This window comes from Bufo gargarizans, chromosome 5 (assembly GCF_014858855.1).
Source record: "Bufo gargarizans isolate SCDJY-AF-19 chromosome 5, ASM1485885v1, whole genome shotgun sequence".
NCBI classification, from domain to species: Eukaryota; Metazoa; Chordata; class Amphibia; order Anura; family Bufonidae; genus Bufo; species Bufo gargarizans.
The window spans coordinates 90,732,291-90,753,980 of record NC_058084.1 but is presented as its reverse complement, the minus strand read 5'-3'; the positions used below and the strand labels follow the sequence as shown (position 1 = coordinate 90,753,980).

Here is a 21,690-nt window from a genome sequence, read left to right as displayed (position 1 = left end):
AATCCTTTAAGCATTAAGACAACCTAAAACTACTGGACAAAAATCAATAAAATCAGGAGGACATTTATATTAAGATTAAAGGGGTCAATACCCGTCATGTAACAGTAGTTAACGCTGATGTGACCTAGTGGTTTTCTTCTGCAAACACAACTGTGCATTCCTGCGAGGTGGTCCCTCCTTAAAGCGGCTGTCCAGGTTGAGCAAAAACAACACCTGTCTCTAAGGCTACTTTCACACTGGCGTTTCTGGGTCCGTTTGTGAGATCCGTTTCAAGGCTCTCACAAGCGGCCCAAAACGGATCAGTTTAGCCCCAATGCATTCTGAATGGATAAGGATCCGCTCAGAATGCATCAGTTTGCCTCCGTTCAGCCTCCATTCCGCTCTGGAGGCGGACACCAAAACTCAGCTTGCAGCGTTTTGATGTCCGCCTGACGATGCGGAGCCAAACGGATCCGTCCTGACTTACAATGTAAGTCAATAGGGACGGATATGTTTTCACTGACACAATATGGTGCAATTGAAAACGGATCCGCCTCCCATTGACTTTCAGTGTAAGTCAAAACGGATCCGTTTGCATTATCAGGAATCATGGTAATGCAAACGGATCCGTTCTGAACGGATACAAGCGTTTGCATTATAGGTGCGGATCCGTCTGTGCAGATACCAGACGGATCCGCACCTAATGCAGGTGTGAAAGTCGCCTAAGCCGGACACATCCTATGGACAAAAGTGGTGCTGTTTTTGGACAAAATAACAGAACACTTATTTTTTTTCCCTAATCCCAGACAGTCGTAGGTGGGCACATGTACAGAGTGAGAATAAATAAGAAGCAGCAGATGTAGGAAGAGGAAAGAAACACACAGCATTTGCTACATGTAAGAGGAGGGGGTCCATCCATCAAACATGCTATAAAATGCTAATATAGCCGATATTTTACACTGGTAAATCCACACGCTGAGTTGTAGATGACATCCCTCCAAGCTGCAAGCCCGGCATGAAATGTCAGTGCAGACCGGTGCGGTGGACATCTAACATCCATGTTACGCTCTGCAGTATATGAATGTGCGCTGCTTAGAACTGCAGCTCACGAAGCTAACATTTAATAATATCAAAGGTCTTGGGAAATCATTACCTGCTTTACAGCACCGATGTCACGGACTGTAGCAATTACAAGAATCTGGCTGCATCTATCGTATTTAATGCTTTATTCTGTGACAGTGGAAGAGGCGAGAATCGCCCTGACAAGTAATCTGATCCGGAAAAGTCACATCAAAGCAATGGGGAGAAACGCTGATTATAAAGACGTAGAAATGGTCTCATCTTGGACAAGTTTAAAAAAAAAAAAAAAAAAAAAAAGCTAAAACATTCGCTCGCTTCCCAAATACATCATGTCGGCGGACAGACCATACATCGTTCATCGATGAAAACATCATTGATGTGAACGCCAAAATCATGGTTTCTGGGCAGCAGATCCTACGGTGCAAACGGGGATCTGCTGTCCAGAAAGAATGGGTGCCATTTCCTATCCAGAAATATACCTATATTAGGCGTATTTCTGGCGCAGATTGCAGCGTAGAGGTCATTTGCGGCGCAATCTGCGACTTTTCCCCGCTCACACCAGGTCTAGAAAAGTGGCCATAGTGCGGGCGAGAAGGGGACGCCCAATGTGTCTGTATGAGGACGAGCGATCAGTAGTAGAGACTGCTCATCCTCATACAGTGGAGATGACTGCTGACGAGCAGGCAACTATCGGGAATGCCTGTTCAGGTTGGCCTATGTAAAGGGGCTTTTATAATCTTCCATTTTTATATGAAGCAGCAGGGATATGGAAAAGTGAGGAGCTTAACATTTATTGTCTCCCACTGTAGACACAACAGTGACACCATAACCAAAGGATAGGGATAAATATGTTATTAGTGGAGGTCAGACCGCCGAACCATCAAAGCAATTAGGTGTTGGAGGGAATGGACCAACGGTCATGCATGCACACTGCGACTCCATTCAACTCTATGGCACTGCCACAGATAGAGTGCTGTACTTGGCTTCTTTCCAGTAGTACCATAGAGCCTAAAGGAGCGGCCGCGAACTGCTGGCAATTTTGCAAATTGTCTATGCTTATTGTTCCTTTAAGTTTTGAAAATTAAGCCGAAACCTTACAAAGAAAATGCTGTCTATTCCGATTTAGAGACAAAAAAAGATCAGGTATAGACTTGTTTGAAAACAAAGAAAAGTATAAAAAAAAACAAAAAAAAAACCAAAAAAACCTCAAGGATCTCTTGCAGAACTGTAATTCAGCATGGTTACAACCCCTGCTCCATTCAGGTTCCCTGCTGCCTCTGAGTACATAGAAAAGGTGTGTGTATGTGTTGGGGGAGGAAAGCAATATGGATTTATGGCGCCAGCAAATAATTACACTGAAAATTTTCATTTTTCTGTTAAAAACTATGATTTGATACTATGATATAGCCTGTGGAAGGCTTCTTACATTTCTCCAGAAAGGTAACACTAATACAATACCCCCTTCAAAGTGTCCAGACTGTGAAGCTTTAGCAACAAGACTGAGTGAGCAGACTAACATACATTATGCCCGGATTTTCGAATCACGATGATAAAAAAAAACGGAAACAAAAAAGTACAGAACACATTTGGTCACTAATGTCCGTCACACTCAAATGTAAAACACAGAAATAAATAGATATGTTGTAACTTTAAGGCAAATTAATATTTACCAAGGTGCGAACACAAGTCCCTGAAAACTCTGATATGAAGGAATATTAAAAGACTATGCTGGCTCCAGGTGAGTTCATGGAAATGTCTTCCCCCTCCTCTACAATACGACATGCAAAGCCTAGGGCGTATAACGCTAGTTAAAAGAATCAGGAAAAACATGTCCGTGGCCAAAGCAATGGAGCGAAAGCCAAGGGAAGATGGGGAAAGAAGTCGTCTGTAGGACCTAAAGACATAATTCTTAGGCCCTTCGCACACAGTTATCGAGAAAGAGGAGGAAAAACATTCAAAGTTCTCTGCAAAGATGGAGAAATATACACACAAGTTTACTCAACCACTGCTTCGCTGAGGAAAGCATTTGTGTGATGTGACCACAGGTTTTACTTCTGGAGTTCCTACAAATTGCTTATGTCCATATGTGACTAAGAGATGAAACCCTTCTCAGAAGTTCTGTTGCCTCCGCTTCTTGGCGTCCATTGCATCAAGAATGGGCTGCCTCTTTGCCGTGTACCTCTGCCGCAATTCTTCTATCTCGCGCTCCATCATGGGGTCCAGAGCTTTTAGCCTCATCTGCAGCTCCTCAAAGCTTAAATTCTTCAGCTGTTGGCAAAATTGGAGAATATCTGTTAGCCTCTGAAAACACATCAATCACAAATACAGCAAAAGTCGTATTAGCAATGCATATCAGGTAGGGAAGAGTCCTCTCTTATTCTCCAGTTTCAACTTTTTAGCCAATCACATAAAACATTAAAAGGGTTCTACAAGTTTATGAAAAACACAGCAAAGTAGCTACATGTGACTGAATGCTCACCAGGTGATGTCTCCATAGCTGAGAAGTAGCCCCTTAAAAGGAATCTATCACCACATACCTGCAACAAAAAACCATCTGCCTCTGTAGATGTGTGCTCGTCTGCAGATTCTAATGCCATTTGTCCAATCGCAATAAATTCACCTAATTCAGACAAATCAGTAATTAGAATTAGACTTAAAGGGCTTCTGTCAGCCCACTAAACCGTTTTTTTTTTTTTGTTAATATTAATCCCTACACTGCAAGCTCCCTGTACATATGCTAAATATTCATTTTTGTTCAGTAGATTTTGTTAAAAATCAAGTTTTATAATATGTAAATTACCTTGCTACCGGCAAGTAGGGCGGCTACTTGCTGGTAGCAGCCGCATCCTCCTCTCATCATGACGCCCCCTCCGCCGTTTGAGTGACAGGGCCAGGGAACGGGATCGTTCTCTGTTGGCCCTGTTTGAATTCAAAATATCGCGCCTGCGCCGTACCGGTCTTTAATCGGCGCAGGCGCACTGAGAGGCGGCAGCTCCATCCTCAATGCGCCTGCGCCGGGTGTAGATGTGACGTCATCGGCGCAGGCGCATTGAGGATGGAGCGGCCGACAGAGCGGCCGCCTCTCAGTGCGCCTGCGCCGATGACGTCACATCTACACCCGGCGCAGGCGCATTGAGGATGGAGCGGCCGACAGAGCGGCCGCCTCTCAGTGCGCCTGCACCGATTAAAGAAAGGTACGGCGCAGGCGCGATATTTTGAATTCAAACAGGGCCAGCAGAGAACGAACCCGTTCCCTGGCCCTGTCAATCAAACGGCGGAGGGGGCGTCATGATGAGAGGAGGATGCGGCTGCTACCAGCAAGTAGCCGCCCTACTTGCCGGTAGCAAGGTAATTTACATATTATAAAACTTGATTTTTAACAAAATCTACTGAACAAAAATGAATATTTAGCATATGTACAGGGAGCTTGCAGTGTAGGGATTAATATTAACAAAAAAACAAAAAACGGTTTAGTGGGCTGACAGAAGCCCTTTAATGGTAATTGTTTTTCCAGGAGTCCAACATAAGAGCACATGGGAGGATGTCCATCCCCATCTCTGTGAGAAAGTGAGGCAAGTTTAAAAGCCCGCCCCCCTCCATTCACCTGTGTTGTCTAAATTACTACACGGATAGATGCCACTAAGATTTATTTTTTCTTTGTCACATCTTACAATGTTAACTTCACACTGCAAAATCAAATAACATGGGAGGGTAATAGGAGTGCTGTCATGTTGGACTCCTGGAAAAACAATTACTGGTAAGTCCAATTACTGATTTCCAGGATGTCCCCCATGACAGCACATGGGAGATGTACCAAATTAACCTATTAGGGAGGGGCCACAGCTTAAAAGGACCTTCCAACCAAAAGGTCAATTTATGACTGGTCAGTAAGTCCAATCTGTAGTGTCTACAAAAAGTGCCATTGATAGACCAAGTTGCTGCTTTGCAAATTTGGTCTACCATAGCGCATGACCTTTCTGCCCAGGAGGTAGATATCGCCCTGGTAGAATGAGCCCTAATAGAGACCAGACAGGGTTTGTTCTGAAGTCGATAGGCCTCTTGAATAGTCTGCTTGATCCATCTGGTTAATGTACTTTTGGTGACTTTTTTCCCTCTACTGCCTTCTCCAAACTGGACAAAAAGGTTAGAGTCCTTTCTTTCAGTATCTGTTTCCTGTAGATATTTAAGAACAGTTCTCCGTACGTTTAGGCAGTGAAACCGCGCCTTTCAGGGATTTCCAGAGGAGGCACAGAAAGAGGGCAGTATTATTTTTTGTTCCCTATGAAAAAATGTTACCACTTTAGGTATAAAGGCTGGATATAGTTTTAAAATGAATCTATCATCCAAAATTCTCAAGTAAGGGCTCTTTCACACTTGCGTTGTTCTGTTCCGGCATAGAGTTCCGTCGTTGGGGCTCTATGCCGGAAGAATCCTGATCAGGATTATCCCCATGCATTCTGAATGGAGAGAAATCCGTTCAGGATGCATAAGGATGTCTTCAGTTCCGGACCGGAACGTTTTTTGGCCAGAGAAAATACTGCTTTTTGCTCTGGCCAAAAATCCTGAACACTTGTCGCAAGGCCGGATCGGGAATTAATGCCCATTGAAAGGCATTAATCCAGATCCGGCCTTAAACTAAACGTCAATTCGGCGCATTACCGGATCCGACGTTTAGCTTTTTTTGAATGGTTACCATGGCTGCCAGGACGCTAAAGTCCTGTTTGCCATGGTAAAGTGTAGTGGCTCCCGGGGGAGCAGTATACTTACCGTCCGTGCGGCTCCCGGGGCGCTTCAGAGTGACGTCAGGGCGCCCCACGCGCATAGATGACGTGATCGCATGGATGACGTGAGCACATGGGGCGCTCTGACGTCACTCTGGAGCGCCCCGGGAGCCGCACGGACGGTAAGTATACTGCTCCCCCCTACTACTATGGCAACCAGGACTTTAATAGCGTCCTGGCTGCCATAGTAACACTGAACGCATTTTGAAGACTGATCCGTCTTCAAATGCTTTCAGTTCATTTGCGTTTTTCCGGATCCGGCGTGTAATTTCGGCAAATGGAGTACACGATCCGGACAACGCAAGTGTGAAAGAGCCCTAAGGTTCTCTTATAGATAGGGCCTGAATCTCCCCTATTCTTGCTACCAAAAATGCAGCTTTCCATGATAAGTGTTTTAGGGATATATAATCGGTTCAAAGGGAGCTTCACATAGGGCATTTAGTACTAGCGAAAGATCCCAAGGTGGAATAGTCTGTCTTAAGGTGGGCCTCAATCTGCTTATAGCTTTTATGAATCTCTTAATCCACTGATGTTCGGCTAAAGGGTAGTCGAAAAAGGCGGATAAGGGTGAAATCTGTACTTTCAGAATGCTAGGCTTCAGCCCTAGATCAAATCCCTTCTGTGAAAAAATCTGTGAAAGATTTGTGCTACTGAAGGGGATGAACAGCCTGGGTGGACTACTGATAACCAAATTTTTTCCAAATCTTATTGTATATTGCCGATGTTACCGGATTACGGCTCTTTTGTAGTGCTGAAATAACAGCATCAAATAACCCTGCCATTTTAGCATTAGCCTTATAGGATCTATGCTTTCAGATTCAATTTCTTCAGATCTGGATGAAATATTGGTCCCTGGGAAAGAAGGTTCGGAATCAACGGTAGTGATACTGGCTCCTCTAAGGCCATCTTTTTTAGGAGGGGATGTCAACTTCTCTTTAGCCATGCTGGTCCTATAAATATGATTTTCCCTGGGCTCTCGATCTTTCGCAGAACTGCTAGGATGAGAGGAATTGGTGGAAAGGCATATGCTTGCTTTCCTTGTGGTTTAGAGAAAAGAAGTCTGTCTGAGTATTCTTCCTGGAAGCGAATAGATCCACCTGAGGAGATCCCCATTTGTGGCACAGCATCCGAAAAACCTGTTTGTTCAACATCCATTCTCCTAGTAAAAAATGTTTTCTCTCCTTAGGAAATCCGCCGTAATGTTTTCCACCCCTCTCAGGTGTAAGGCCGAGAGTGATAGTACATTGTTCTGAGCCCAGATGATAATCCGATTCACAATCCTTTGAAGCTGAGCGTTTTGTGTTCCTCCTTGGTGTCTGAGGTAACATACTGTGGTCATATTGTCTGACAAGATTTTTAGATGTAGCCCCTCAGACTCTGGCTTGCTACTTTTAATGTTTTCAGAACTGCTGTTAGTTCTCTTGCATTCGAGGATCTTTGTTTTTCTATCAAGGACAATTCTCCTTGAAAAAACTGGTCTTCTACTTGGGCTTCCCAGCCTCTTAGGCTGGCATCGGTAGTTACTACCATGAATGGATTTTTGTTCCAGAGTACTCCTTTTTGAAGATTTACTGGCTCTATCCACCAGTTTAGAGTATTTTTTTTTATTTTCGTTGGTAGTAAAATCCTCCTGTCTAAGGACATTGGGTTTCTGCCCCATCTGGAGAGGATCAGATTTTGTAGAGGTCTGGAACGAAACTGCGCCCAAGGCACCATGGGAATACAGAACGTCATTATTTCCTAACACATGCATCGCTTCCCTGATGGAACCGTTATGAACGCCAATCGTTTGGGTGTTGGAAGTAAGCTTGTTTTACAGAATCCAGAAGCGTCCACAGAAAATAAATTCTGTAATCCATCTGGAGATCTGATTTTTTTTTAAATTGATCAGCCACCCCAGGTTGTTAAATAGATTTAGAGTTGTCTGAAGATGTTCTGTCTTGCTGCCAAAAGAAAATTGTCTAGATAAGGGACGATGATTATGCTCAGTTGTCTCAAATAGGCCATTATTTCCACTACTATTTTGGTAAAAATTTGTAATGGCCGATGAAATCCCGAAGGGTAGACACTGAAATTGGTAGTGATATACTATGTTGTCTATCTATGCTGCAAACCTGAGATATTGATGATAATCCAGATGTATGGGAATGTGGTACTAAGCGTCCATAAGGTCTATTGTGCACATTAACGCCCCTGGTGTGATCAGAGGGGTTGCTGTCTGGATTGATTCCATCTTGAACCTGTAGTAACTGATCCACCTGTTTACAAATTTCAGATTTATGATAGTCCTGAATGACACATCCATTTTTTTTTTTTTTATCAGAAACAGTTTCGAGTAATGGTCTTTGAATTGTTGGGACTGGAATTATGTTTTTTTTTATGCTGGATAATTTTTGTATATCCTGTGCCATCTGGTTGTTTGAGGGATCGTTACACAAAATTTTTGGAGGAGGAAGGGATCTGAACTCTAACTTGTAGCCCTCTTGAATCGCCTGAACTACCCAGAGATCAGAGTCCATTTTTGACTGAAGAATCGCAACCTTACTCCTACTGGTCAGGCGTCATTGCTTCCCTGTGTTATTGGAGGTATTCGGATTGAGTAGGAACCCTCTTGCCTTTCACACCTTTAGGGTAGCTATATCTTATGGTCTTAACATTTCCTCGAACAGAAAATGTTGCGCTTGTCTTGGCGTTTTCCGAAAGGACTGGGTCTTCCTAGGTTTTTCTTCTGGGACACCTTTTTTCCTGTCGGCTGCCTTTTCTAGAATCGTGTCTAATACTGGTCTGAACACATAGGAACTCAAAAATGGAATGGAACATAACTTGTTTTTTTGAAGTAATGTCACCAGACCAGTTTTAGCCATAGAGCCCTCCTGGAAGTATTTGCTAATGTATCATTCTTGGCCGCGAACCGAACAGACTGAGGTATCCACTAAGAAAGCTGGAGTAATCTTTAAGAGCGGGACAGTCAAGAATCTCTTCCCTGGCTGTTTTTAGTTCAAGATGGTTTTCCAACTGATTTAACCACAGCCCCATCGCTCTGGCTACAGATGGAGCCGCAATATTAGTGTTGATCAGAGCTGAAGAACATTCCCAAGCTCTTTTAAGAAGACCTTTGGTTTTCCTACTCTTAGGATCCTTCAAATGTGAGGAGTCCTCAAAGCGAATAGATTTTTTTGCAACTTTGCCTACTTGAACATCTATTTTAGCGATGTTGTCCCATAGCTTAGTATCATCTGGATTGAATAAAAGACGATTTTTGAATTCTCTTGGGATAGATAATTTTCTTTCTGTATCTTTCCACTCTTCCAAAATCATTTCTTTTAAATTGCAATTAACAGGGAATAATTTCCTCCTCTTAGCCCTCAAGCCCCCGAACATTTCATCTTGTATTGATTTCATTTCCTGCTTTCACCTCCTTAGTCTCTCTTACTGCTGATAGCAAGGAGTCTAAGTCCTCTAAGAAAAATAAATATTTTTTCGAGTTGTCCATAGCAACTGGAGGCGGACATTCATAATCTACCTCGCCTACAGATAAATACGGCCCTTCCAAATGCTCATCTAAATCCAACTCTATTTGAATCCTCTTCCTTACGGGTGCAGGAAGAGAGACTTTTCCTAGGTTCTGGCAGGGATTTATGTCCCGCCTCTTTTTCCACCTAGGAAACAACCGAAGAAGCCCCTTTTTCTTGTTAAAAAAAAAAAGGGGGAAGGAAGAACTTACATGCCCCTCTGCAAAGGTGTCAGAGACTGGCTCAGCCTTAGAAGACATAAGGGCCTCCATGGTAGGGTTTGTAGACCTATCTAGGAGCGGTTTCCCCCTTTTCATGGGTCTTGCCTTCCTTGTCCATCCTCCTCTGTCTTCAGGGGACTCAAACCCCCCCCCCCCCAGGGGGGATTCGACCCCGTACGCGAGACCGCAGTTGCTGGGTCTGCAGCGTACTAGCTGCCATCTTGTTTTCGTTACTTCCAGTACGTGTGCTGATGCAGGAAGTGATGTCAGACGCCGTCGTCACGTGTGCCATTGCCTGGTTAAAGGAGTAGAAGGAGTCTGCCGAGCCGAGAGCCCCCGGAGGGGAAGCGGCCTCAGCCTCTCATCTACTGTGGCCCAAAAAGGTAAGATGAGGTGTGCTAGAGAACCCCCAGAGGGGTAGCTAGCTGAGCTCCCTGTTTTCGAGCTGTGAGGGGAGACTGGACATCCCCCGACCAGCTCGAGCTCATATAAGTTTTCTTTCTTCTTGTTTAGGTACACCGCAATGGGTGCTCACTCCCTATCCCTGTAGGGGCAGGAAGACACTGGTGGGTGGGACCTTTTAAACTTGTCTCACTTTCTGTCCCTACAAAGATGGGGATAGACATCCTCCCATGTGCTGTCAGGCGGGACGTCCTGCAAATAAGCATTTTTTATGTTATGCAAATTAGCTCTTTGGTGCAATGAACCCGATATTCCATTCATTTTCTCTGCCAGCCACGCCCCCACCTTACTGACTGGCAGGGCCAGGCAGTGTAGATGTACTCACGGCTGGCCCTGAATGAGCAATGGCACATGCATTACTTGGCTGCAGATCACATTTGTCCGGCGATCGGCAGCCATGCACTGTGCATGCCCCACATCAGCCACAAGACTTCAGGGCCAAGTGTGAGTACGTCTACGTTGACTGGCCCTGTCAGTTATAGCAGTGGGGGCACAGCTGGCAAAGAATATAAGCGAATCCTAGGGTGCAAAGGCAATGCCCTTGTTGCACCAACTGGCTAATTTGCATAACATAAAAAGGCTTATTTCTCCATATCGAGATGTAACAAATAGTATTAGAATGTGCTGACAACACAATGCTAGAGGCAGATGGTTTTAGTTACAGGTATGTTGTGATAGATTCCCTTTAATGTCCATTATTTTGCCCAGATCTGTATACCACCTCTGTTTTGATGCTCCTTGGGCTTATTGTAGTTAGGATTACCTTGCAAAGGACTACAGTTTCCATGATGTCTCTTCTCTCTTTAAGATACTACACGCATGCCCCTCTAGTGCTGTAATTACACACACATCTGTTACTGAGAAGCCGTGCTGCTGCTCTCAGTACTGCACAATCTGCTGGCCAGCATGAGAAACACAATCCCTCAATAGAACTGGAGGGAAATGGAAAGCTAAAAAGCTGTGCAGATAAAAATTATGGGATGTGAGACATCCTTTAGATTAAGGAGGGCAAGAAGTGACACATGCTCAGAATTTGGGAGGTTGCATAAGTAGAGATAAACATCAGGATCATGGACATTTGACTGCATGCGAGACAGATATCTAAGGCTACTTTCACACTTGCGGCAGAGAGATCCGGAAAGCAGTTCCGTCGCCGGAAAATGTATGCTAACTGATGGCATTAGTAAGACTGATCAGGATCCTGATCAGTCTTAAAAATGCATTGAAATGCCGGATCCGTCTTTCCTGTGTCATTTATTTTTTTTCACCTCTTTTTCAGTCTGCGCATGCGCAGAACGGAAGGACGGAGCCGGCACTAATACATTCCTATGGGAAAAAATGCCGGATCCGGCATTCAGACAAGTCTTCAGTTTTTTCGCCGAAGATAAAACCGTAGCATGCTGCGGTTTTCTCTTTTGCCTGATCAGTCAAAACGACTGAACTGAAGACATCCTGATGCAAACTGAACGGATTACTCTCCATTCAGAATGCATGGAGATATGCCTGATCAGTTATTTTCCGGTATAGAGCCCCTGTGACAGAACTCTATGCCGGAAAGGAAAAACGCAAGTGTGAAAGTACCCTTAGCTGCAGAGAGTAGATTACTAAGTGACTGCGCGCAATATTTAAAGACTGGAAAACCCCTTTAAGCTAGCATTCATTTTAAAGTTCTATGTATGATGGGTGCACTATTCCTGGCACCCTCTGAGCTGGTAAATGAGTGGAAGTAGCCACAAGTCTTTCACTTTCACTGTTCAATGGTACTCAATAGTAGAAAAGACAGCACAAAATTATTTCCATTCAAAGTCAAAATAGTGAGAGCTCTCCTCCTGGCCTATGGCTTTTTCACAAGTAGGCACGATTTTCGCAGGCCTTGTGCCATGCATCTATGTCTGGATGAAATATGTGAATGCCATGCCCTCTGCCCGGATAAACATCCTTGTGTATACCAACACTCTGCAAGCTGCGGTCTCCAGGCCCTTCCTATGTAACACATACGGTACAAGAAAAGCAGAGCAGTATACGGCACATGTTCTGCGTGTCCTACATTAGTATAATTTAAGGCTACTTTCTGAACGGATCCGATCATAATAATGCAGACGGAGGCTCCGTTCAAAACGGATCCGTCTGCATTATTTTAGAATATAAAAGCTAAGTGTGAAAATAGCCTCGTACGGATCCGTCCAGACTTTCAATGTAAAGTCAATGGGGGACGGATCCGCCTGAAGATTGAGCCATATTGTGGCATCTTCAAACGGATCCGTCCCCATTGACTTACATTGTAAGTCTGGACGGATCCGCTCGCCTCCGCACGGCCAGGCGGACACCCGAACGCTGCAAGCAGCGTTCAGCTGTCCGCCTGTCCGTGCGGAGGCGAGCGGAGCGGAGGCTGAACGCCGCCAGACTGATGCAGTCTGAGCGGATCCGCTCCATTCAGACTGCATCAGGGCTGGACGGCTGCGTTCGGGTCCGCTCGTGAGCCCCTTCAAACGGAGCTCACGAGCGGACCGACGAACGCTAGTGTGAAAGTAGCCTAAAGTACAGGATCCCTGTAATGTGCAATCAGAAGGAGCCCTCATTAGTCCTTCTGCTTTCTGGAAAGTCACCCAAGGTTCCTCTGGTGTTGCACAGGATGCTGGGAAGACTGGCAGGATTCATCACCCAGCACCCATTGCTTTTCTAACGAGATAAGAATTTATGACCTCTCATCATATAACCCATTACATGAGAAGATTTTCTAAGGCAGGACTTACACTCTGCATTAATTGCCACAATCTGACGGCTGTCGGACTGCGGTAATGATAGCCGTGTTAATGGTCTGAATCAGGGGTCATTTTCGCAGCCTGATCATTATTACAGCTGCAAATGGAGGAAGACAGGCTTTATTAAAGGAATAGGATGGGAACATTTCCTGATTCAATCCTAACAAAAAAATCTCTCTGAGCTTCTGATAACGAACAACCTGAGGATCTCTGCCTCATCGCTCCATGTAAAAGAGGTCTTCATGAATGGAACCACATATGATTGAAGCGGTGGGCCAATTAAGGTGCCTAATAGGGTAATAATCATCCCGCTCCCTTTCAAGTACACCGTCTCCTCCTTCGCTGTCTGTTTCCCATTCTGATCTGACATCTCTAAGGAGTTATTCAATTATTGAAAGGCCACTCCGGACATCACTGTCATGCAGTGAGGAGATTTCCGGTATCCTGCAGGGTGCTATTTATTTTAAAGAAAGCTGCCTGAAGGCGCTATATTATATCGATCCGAGCGTGCAGATACTATATTCCAGCACAAAGCTTCTGGACATAAATAATTGCTTCATAAAGCTGCTGTCTGGCCCATCAAAAAGAAAAAGCGCCTGCGATGATGAATGAATGCAGGTGAACGCTTCCCTAAGTAACAGAGGATTATTTACAAGCCACCGCTACTACCACGGGTTATGTGTCACGGCTGTGTCATGGTCTGGTGGTAGTGGACCGTGACACTTTAGCCGTGCATGCTTGTTGCCGGTGGCAATGTGTAGTTTTTAGCATGCTTACACACTTCACCTTTAAGGTTGTTGTCCCTTCCCATTCTGGTGGGTAAGGGGTTAAAGTGTGAGCAAGGTAGAGCTGGGTGTGGGCTCTTATAGTACTTGGGCTTGGAGCCTGAGGTCAGTGGGTCTTCAGCGTCTTGTGGAGCTGGAGTTATGATGCCATCCTGGACCTTACCATCTGTCCAGTTTGAGGGCCACCTTGTTGGACACACTGTCACGGTGGGGAGTGGGGGGAAACTCCACACCGTACAATGTAGGTTGGCGGGATATGCCACTAGGCCTGGAAGCAGGTCACCTTCTAACAAATCCCTAAATCCTAGCCCTGACCTAGCCAACACAAGCGGGCATATCCGCAAACTATCAGCAGTAACCACACTGGTGGTAGATGAGGAATACTCCATTAAGACAATGGGAAAGAGCTTCCCGGCTCTTAGATACAGCTCTATGGAGCAAATATGGAGTACCGTCATTTTATATACAGCCCTATATATGTGGAGCCCAGTCATTACAGATATAGTCATATAGTGAGACAGGCACCGTATAACTACAGTATATATAGAATCTTATAGTAAAATATGGGGCAACAGAAGTCAACGTACAGCCCTATACTGGTATATGGAGGACTCTTATTACTCCTGCAGCCCTACAGAAGTACATAGCACCCTACACTTACCATAGGCAAGTTAACAGGTCACCAGGGACACACAGGCCCTAAAGCGAGTCACAAGCATCAGACTCGCAGCCTGTCAGCGAGAGCACCCGTTCTGACCTCCCAGCACTGACGGGGGTCGCATAGCATTATAATGATTTATGATGCTATACAGACGTGGACAAAATTGTTGGTACCCTTTGGTCAATGAAAGAAAAAGTCACAATGGTCACAGAAATAACTTTAATCTGACAAAAGTAATAATAAATTAAAATTCTATAAATGTTAACCAATGAAAGTCAGACATTGTTTTTCAACCATGCTTCAACAGAATTATGTAAAAAAATAAACTCATGAAACAGGCATGGACAAAAATGATGGTACCCCTAACTTAATATTTTGTTGCGCAACCTTTTGAGGCAATCACTGCAATCAAACGCTTCCTGTAACTGTCAATGAGACATCTGCACCTCTCAGCAGGTATTTTGGCCCACTCCTCATGAGCAAACTGCTCCAGTTGTGTCCGGTTTGAAAGGTGCCTTTTCCAGACTGCATGTTTCAGCTCCTTCCAAAGATGCTCAATAGGATTGAGGTCAGGGCTCATAGAAGGCCACTTTAGAATAGTCCAATTTTTTCCTCTTAGCCATTCTTGGGTGTTTTTAGCGGTGTGTTTTGGGTCATTGTCCTGTTGCAAGACCCATGACCTGCGACTGAGACCAAGCTTTCTGACACTGGCTAGTACATTTCTCTCTAGAATTCCTTGATAGTCTTGAGATTTCATTGTACCCTGCACAGATTCAAGACACCCTGTGCCAGACGCAGCAAAGCAGCCCCAGAACATAACAGAGCCTCCTCCATGTTTCACAGTAGGGACAGTGTTCTTTTCTTGATATGCTTCATTTTTTCGTCTGTGAACATACAGCTGATGTGCCTTGGCAAAAACTTCGATTTTTGTCTCATCTGTCCACAGGACATTCTCCCAGAAGCTTTGTGGCTTGTCAACATGTAGTTTGGCATATTCCAGTCTTGCTTTTTTATGATTCGTTTTCAACAATGGTGTCCTCCTTGGTCGTCTCCCATGTAGTCCACTTTGGCTCAAACAACGACGGATGGTGCGATCTGACACTGATGTTCCTTGAGCATGAAGTTCACCTTGAATCTCTTTAGAAGTCTTTCTAGGCTCTTTTGTTACCATTCGGATTATCCGTCTCTTAGATTTGTCATCAATTTTCCTCCTGCGGCCACGTCCAGGGAGGTTGGCTACAGTCCCATGGATCTTAAACTTATGAATAATATGTGCAACTGTACTCACAGGAACATCTAGTTGCTTGGAGATGGTCTTATAGCCTTTACCTTTAACATGCTTGTCTATAATTTTCTTTCTGATCTCTTGAGACAGCTCTTTCCTTTGCTTCCTCTGGTCCATGTCGAGTGTGGTACACACCATATCACCAAACAACACAGTGATTACCTGGAGCCATATATATAGGCCCAATGGCTGATTACAAGGTTGTAGACACCTGTGATGCTAATTAGTGGACACACCTTGAATTAACATGTCCCTTTGGTCACATTATGTTCTGTGTTTTCTAGGGGTACCATCATTTTTGTCCATGCCTGTTTCATGAGTTTATTTTTTTACATAATTCTGTTGAAGCATGGTTGAAAAACAATGTCTGACTTTCATTGGTTAACATTTATAGAATTTTAATTTATTATTACTTTTGTCAGATTAAAGTTATTTCTGTGACCATTGTGACTTTTTCTTTCATTGACCAAAGGGTACCAACAATTTTGTCCACGTCTGTATAACCCTTAGAGGTCTGGGATGTATTGGATAATACTGACACAATGCTGTCAGTGCTATCCAATACATTCCAGACCTCTAAGGGTTACATAGCATCATATATCATTATAATGCTATGAGACCCCCGTCAGTGCTGGGAGATCAGGACAGGAGCTGCTGCATACTCACACTGCGAGTCCGGAGTGTGGGACTCGCTGGTCTGAAAGGGGCCTTAGGCTGCGTTCACACTTCAGTTATGCGATCAGTTATTTCCATCAGATATTGTGAGCCAAAACCAGGTGTGGGTCAAAAACACAGAACCAGTGCAGATCAAATAATTACACCTGATCTCTGTGAAGGCTTCACACCTGGTTTTGGCTCACAATAACTGATCGAAATAACTGCTCAAATAGCCTTAGGCCTCATGCACACGACCGTTGTTGTGTTCTGTTCCGCAAAATGGGGTTCCGTTGTTCCGTTTTTGTTTCCGTGTGTCTTCCTTTATTTTTGGAGGATCACCAAACATGAAGGAAAGTAAAAAAAAAAGTCTAAGTCAAGTTTGCCATGCAAATGATAGGGAAAAAACGGACACGCGGATGACAATCTTGTGTGCCTCCGCGTTTTTTCACGGTCCCATTGACTTGAATGGGTCAGCGAACCGTTTTCGGTGATATAAATAGGACAGGTTATATTTTTATGACGGACTGGAACCACGGATCACGGATGTGGATGACAAACGGTGCATTAGCCGAGTTTTCAACGGACCCATTGAAAGTCAATGGGTCCGCAGAAAATCACGAAAAACGGAACAACGGACACGGAATGAAACAACGGTCATGTGCATGAGGCCTTACTAAGTAGTTTTTGAGGGTGGACAGCCTCATGATGTCAAAACCTGATGGGCCCACCAGAATTCACTTTATACCAGACTAAGGCCCCATGCACACGGCCGTGTTTCACAGCCGTGTGCGGGCCGTGGAACCGCGGCCTGGATCCCTCCTGAGAGCAGGAGCGCACGGCGTCACTGGTTGCTATGACGCCGTGCGCTCCCTGCTGCCGCCGCTATACAGTAATACACTGATATGATCTATACCAGTGTATTACTGTACTGTGCCGGCAGCAGGGAGCGCACGGCGTCATAGCAACCAGTGACGCAGTGCGCTCCTGCTCTCAGGAGGGATCCAGGCCGCGGTTCCACGGCCCGCACACGGCTGTGAAACACGGCCGTGTGCATGGGGCCTAAGACAGTTGAACTTCTGCCATGTGGACTCTGATTGCATATCCTAGTATATTAATGATAGTCATGAGACAATACTATTAAGTCTTCTCAACTATTCTCTGGCTTCTTTAACTTTTGTGCATCTTCGTTAAAAAAAAAAACAAAAAAAAAAAACAACAACACCTTTCTTATCTGAGAATAATCCATTTTTTTTTCCTAGCAAGCTATATCCCAGGTATTAAAAGGAGTTATCTCACAAAAAGTATTACTATGCAAATAATGGAGTGATACAAATGAAGTATTACTGCATTATACAAGAGATAACAATTCTGTACTTTTTTTTTATGTAGATTACATTTTCTGCTCTGGTAGCGCCCCCTGCTGTTTCTCCTGTGGCCTAAATGCTTGTCCAACTCCTCCTGCGTTCAGTGGTGGACTGCTTAGCAGATGCCCTTCTCAGTGCCGGTGAAGTAACCACATATTGAAGCACAAGAAGCCCAGACACCTTTCATTTCTTCTTCTCTACCTCTAAATTCATTGAAATATATGGCTATATTTCTCTCTAGACAGTAGAGAAGGAATTGGAGGGAGCAGTGCATGCCATAAGGCTATTTATTAGAAGAATCGCTGGGGCTGTGTGCGAGGGGAGTGAGACAGAAGGAAGGGGATAACAAGAACTGACAGCAGTGCACTCCTGGGAGATGCTGGTGCTTGATGAGCTGCAACCCACCCACAGAAAGTGAAGAGACAAGAGCTAGGGAGAGGTGAGAAAAGAAGAAAAAAAAAAGGGTAAGAATTGCACAGGAAAGCAGCATATTTTGCATCAATATAGTTAAAATAATGGTGCGTATTATTTTAGCTATATCAATATATATATATACATTTTAATTTGTAGGATAACCCCTTTAATAGTGCACTTCTCTTTTAGTAGCTCAAACCAAACATTATGGCAGACACTCATATTGCACTTACTAGAAAATATATATTGAGCCATAGCACAAATTAAAAGGAAAAATACAAAAATACAGCAGTGCCCCAGCGCCAGCAGGTGGCACAGACACTATGCCATTCATCACAACGATACACGGTGTAACAGCCTCACCTATTATTTTAATGCTGCACAATTATTGCCTATAAGGCTCAGGATTCTTTTAGAAGACACAATCCTGACTTGAGGAATCAGTCAGGACCCAGCAGAGCCGCATTTACAGTCCTTGCACAGCCCCGTCACAGTCCATGGAGTTTTACAGTCTCATAAAAAAAATTACTCAATTGACCAAATATGGTCAGTAAATCTGTGCAACTAGCGCAGCATTTCATCTTTGCGAGAGGTCAGAGTCGCATCCTATGGCACACACACAATGACACTCTCACTGTTTTTTATTGCAGGGACCTAGCGTCTAACATAATATATTTGATCTCCATTCACAGTGGATCAGGAGACATTACCCAAGTCGGGCTGCACTCCCACAATTACATTCACTTAGTCCTATCTCGTCTGCACAACCATTTGTCAGATGATACAGGGGCAATGGACTGACCGTTTAAGCACTTGAGGGGATCTTCAGGTTGATCTAGGCCTCCTGTGAGGGCATGCTCCACTAGAGGATGCTATACACAGGGGCCACCTGTCCTCTATATGAATAATGATAGGATTCACTTCTATCTAGACCACTAGTGACTATGTAAAACTATTAGTTGACACTACACCAGGAAGGACATATATTCATATATGTCATTTCTTTAAATTTTAGAAAAGCATAAAAAAACGTAAAAAATAAAATAAGAATAAAATAAAAGTTAGGCTTCAACTAATATGGCCCCCATTACACCATCAGCAATCCTACAACCTGGAACAGCAATACAGCCTAGCTATGCAACTGTACAGAAGTGGGGGAATACACCGTGCTTAGGCATGCAGGAGTCGGGGAAAGGCTAGTTAAAGGGGTTAGAGCTATATAAAAAATAAAATATAAAAAAATAAATAAAAAATATATATATATATATATATATATATATATATATTATTTATTTATTACACACAGCACTTTAAATCTGATGGTCAGCAATATATACCGTACATAAGCTGAGCAAGTTTTAGGCCCAAAAAAAATAAAATAAATACTAATTTCCCGAGTCCTCTTCTGGCCCTTTGTTGAAATGCAGTTGTATTGTTGTGGGGGCATCTGAGGTTTTCCTCATGAATATTTGTGGGCGTCAACAAAGACTGCCTTTCCCCTCCCCCTGCTCTGCAAATGTAGTGAATAAGGCTACTTTCACACTTGCGTTCCTATAATGCAGACGATGGGATCGGTTCAGAACGGATCAGTCTGCATTATATTTTAGGAAAAATTCTAAGTGTGAAAGTTGCTCAGACGGATCCGTCCAGACTTTACATTGAAAGTTAATGGGGGACAGGCAGACACCCAGCAGCGTTCGGGTGTCCGCCTGCTGAGCAGAGGACAAACGGTGCCAGACTGATGCATTCTGAGCGGATCCGCATCCACTCAGAATATATTGGGGCAGTACGGATGCGTTCGGGGCCGCTTGTGAGAGCCTTCAAACAGAACTCACAAGCGGAGCCCCGAACGCTAGTGTGAAAGTAGCCTAAGATTGCCACCCTGAGTGAAATGTCTGACTGATGGGATACTCATGTTGTATGTGTAGGACTACAAGTATCAGCTGTACAATGACACTCCTGATACACACAGGATCTTTCCCCTAACTGTTCTTGTGCAATGCCCTGCAGAACTCCTCCAGTCTGTTAGCTCTGTGTTTGCAGGATAAGGAGGGAAGATACTGTGCCCAGCATTTGTCTCTTCACTGCCTGGAGAAGAGAAAGCCCTGCAGCTGCTCAGTACCTTACACAGAGCCTCCAGCCCCGAGTCTGTGCTGCTGATGGTAGAAGAGATTAAACTTTGCTAAAGAATCTAGTGGGAGGGGAGACACAGGGCAGACAGCTCAGCCAGCAGATAATGCAGTGCAGGGGGCGTGGCCAGCACAGTGTCGTCTCATGCACATGATGCCAAGAAGGGATAAGTCTTTTTTGGCATAATTAAAACTTTAAACCACCAGTCTGTGAATAGCAGCGCAGCCTCCATAGAAAATAATGGAAAGCAGACACCATGTGTCCGCCCGCAAAGGAATTTTGGTGCAATGTCCATGCCAAAATTCTGATGCCAAATTCCGCCATGTGTATGGGTCCTTACACTGCACTGCTTTTCACGGTAGCTACAAAACCTCAGCAAAAAAAAAATATTTACTCCAGCATTTCCCAGTGAAACAAGGACATTGCGGCCATGAACGTTAAGGCTATGGAGGCTCGGTCTGCTCCATCTCATGTTGAGACGGATGAACTATGGAGATGAAATTCTGATATCCAGGAGGTCATTCACATCTAAGCAGGACAGACGTCGGGGACACTCTGGGCCCCATTATTTTCGTCAACGGGCTGCTATATTCAGTCACCATAAGAGAAGACACCCTAGATTTCTGGGTATTGTGTCAAACATTGGAAGGAAGGGGAGCTACATGAATTAAGGAGAGCCACTTGACATTTAGCATTCCTTGAATATTTCATTATTAAAAAATATTATGCAAATTTCTTCTGCTTTAAGTAATAGCAAAACAGCTCGGCTTTATTCTCCACGAAAATGCGGCACGACAGTGAAAAGGACAACGTTCGGTAGCTAATTCAGATTCTTCTTCAAACTGGAAATGATGCCAGGCTACTTCCATTTAAGACCTGAGACAGGGCTAAGGTCTATAGGCAACACTATAAGTAGGTTTGCTGCTCCCTAGTGGAAACTTTTGATATTACAAGACTGTATTTACATTATGGGACAATTCGAATACATGGACTACCTGCAATATATGGTAAGTGATTATAGAAGTGGTAATGCAACCCTATGGTGGGTGTAATTATAAAAGAAAATAATAATAAGCCACTCGATACAAGTTTCATGCTCTATAAGGCTGGTATGAGTACCAATTCCACAGGCTCCTGTCCTCAGGGAATTAAGCGCTCCTTAGGCCCCTTGCAGACGAGCGTGAGTGGATTAGGTCCGGATGCGTTGCAAATGCGTTCAGTGAAAAATGCGACATTTCTCAAGCAAGGGCATTCAGTTTTGCATGCGATCGCGTTCAGTTTTTATCGCACGGGTGGAATACGATTTAATGCATTTTGCACGCGCGTGATAAAAAAACCTGAAGGCATACAAACAACATCTCTTAGCAACCATCCGTGAAAAACGCATCGCATCCGCACTTGCTTTTGGATGCAATGCGATTTTCACGCACCCCATTCACTTCTATGGGGCCAGGGCTGCATGAAAATTACAGAATACAGAACATGCTGCGATTTTCACGCAAAGCACAAGTGATGCGTGAAAACCAAGGCTCATGTACACAGCCCCATTGAAATGAATGGGTTCAGATTCCGTGCGGGCGCAATGCGTTCGCATCAC

General features: G+C 44.2%; 1 protein-coding gene across 1 annotated transcript in view; it reads right to left on the bottom strand.

Annotated features, from left to right (window-relative positions):
* Positions 1-595: 595 nt before the first annotated feature.
* Positions 596-21,690, bottom strand: part of STK3 (serine/threonine kinase 3) — a 247,563-nt gene continuing 226,468 nt past the window's right edge. Inside the window, exon 11 of the mRNA XM_044294570.1 lies at positions 596-3,327. Coding sequence (XP_044150505.1) covers positions 3,169-3,327 — 159 coding nt within the window. The 3' untranslated portion in view covers positions 596-3,168. The remainder of the gene's footprint in view (positions 3,328-21,690) is intronic.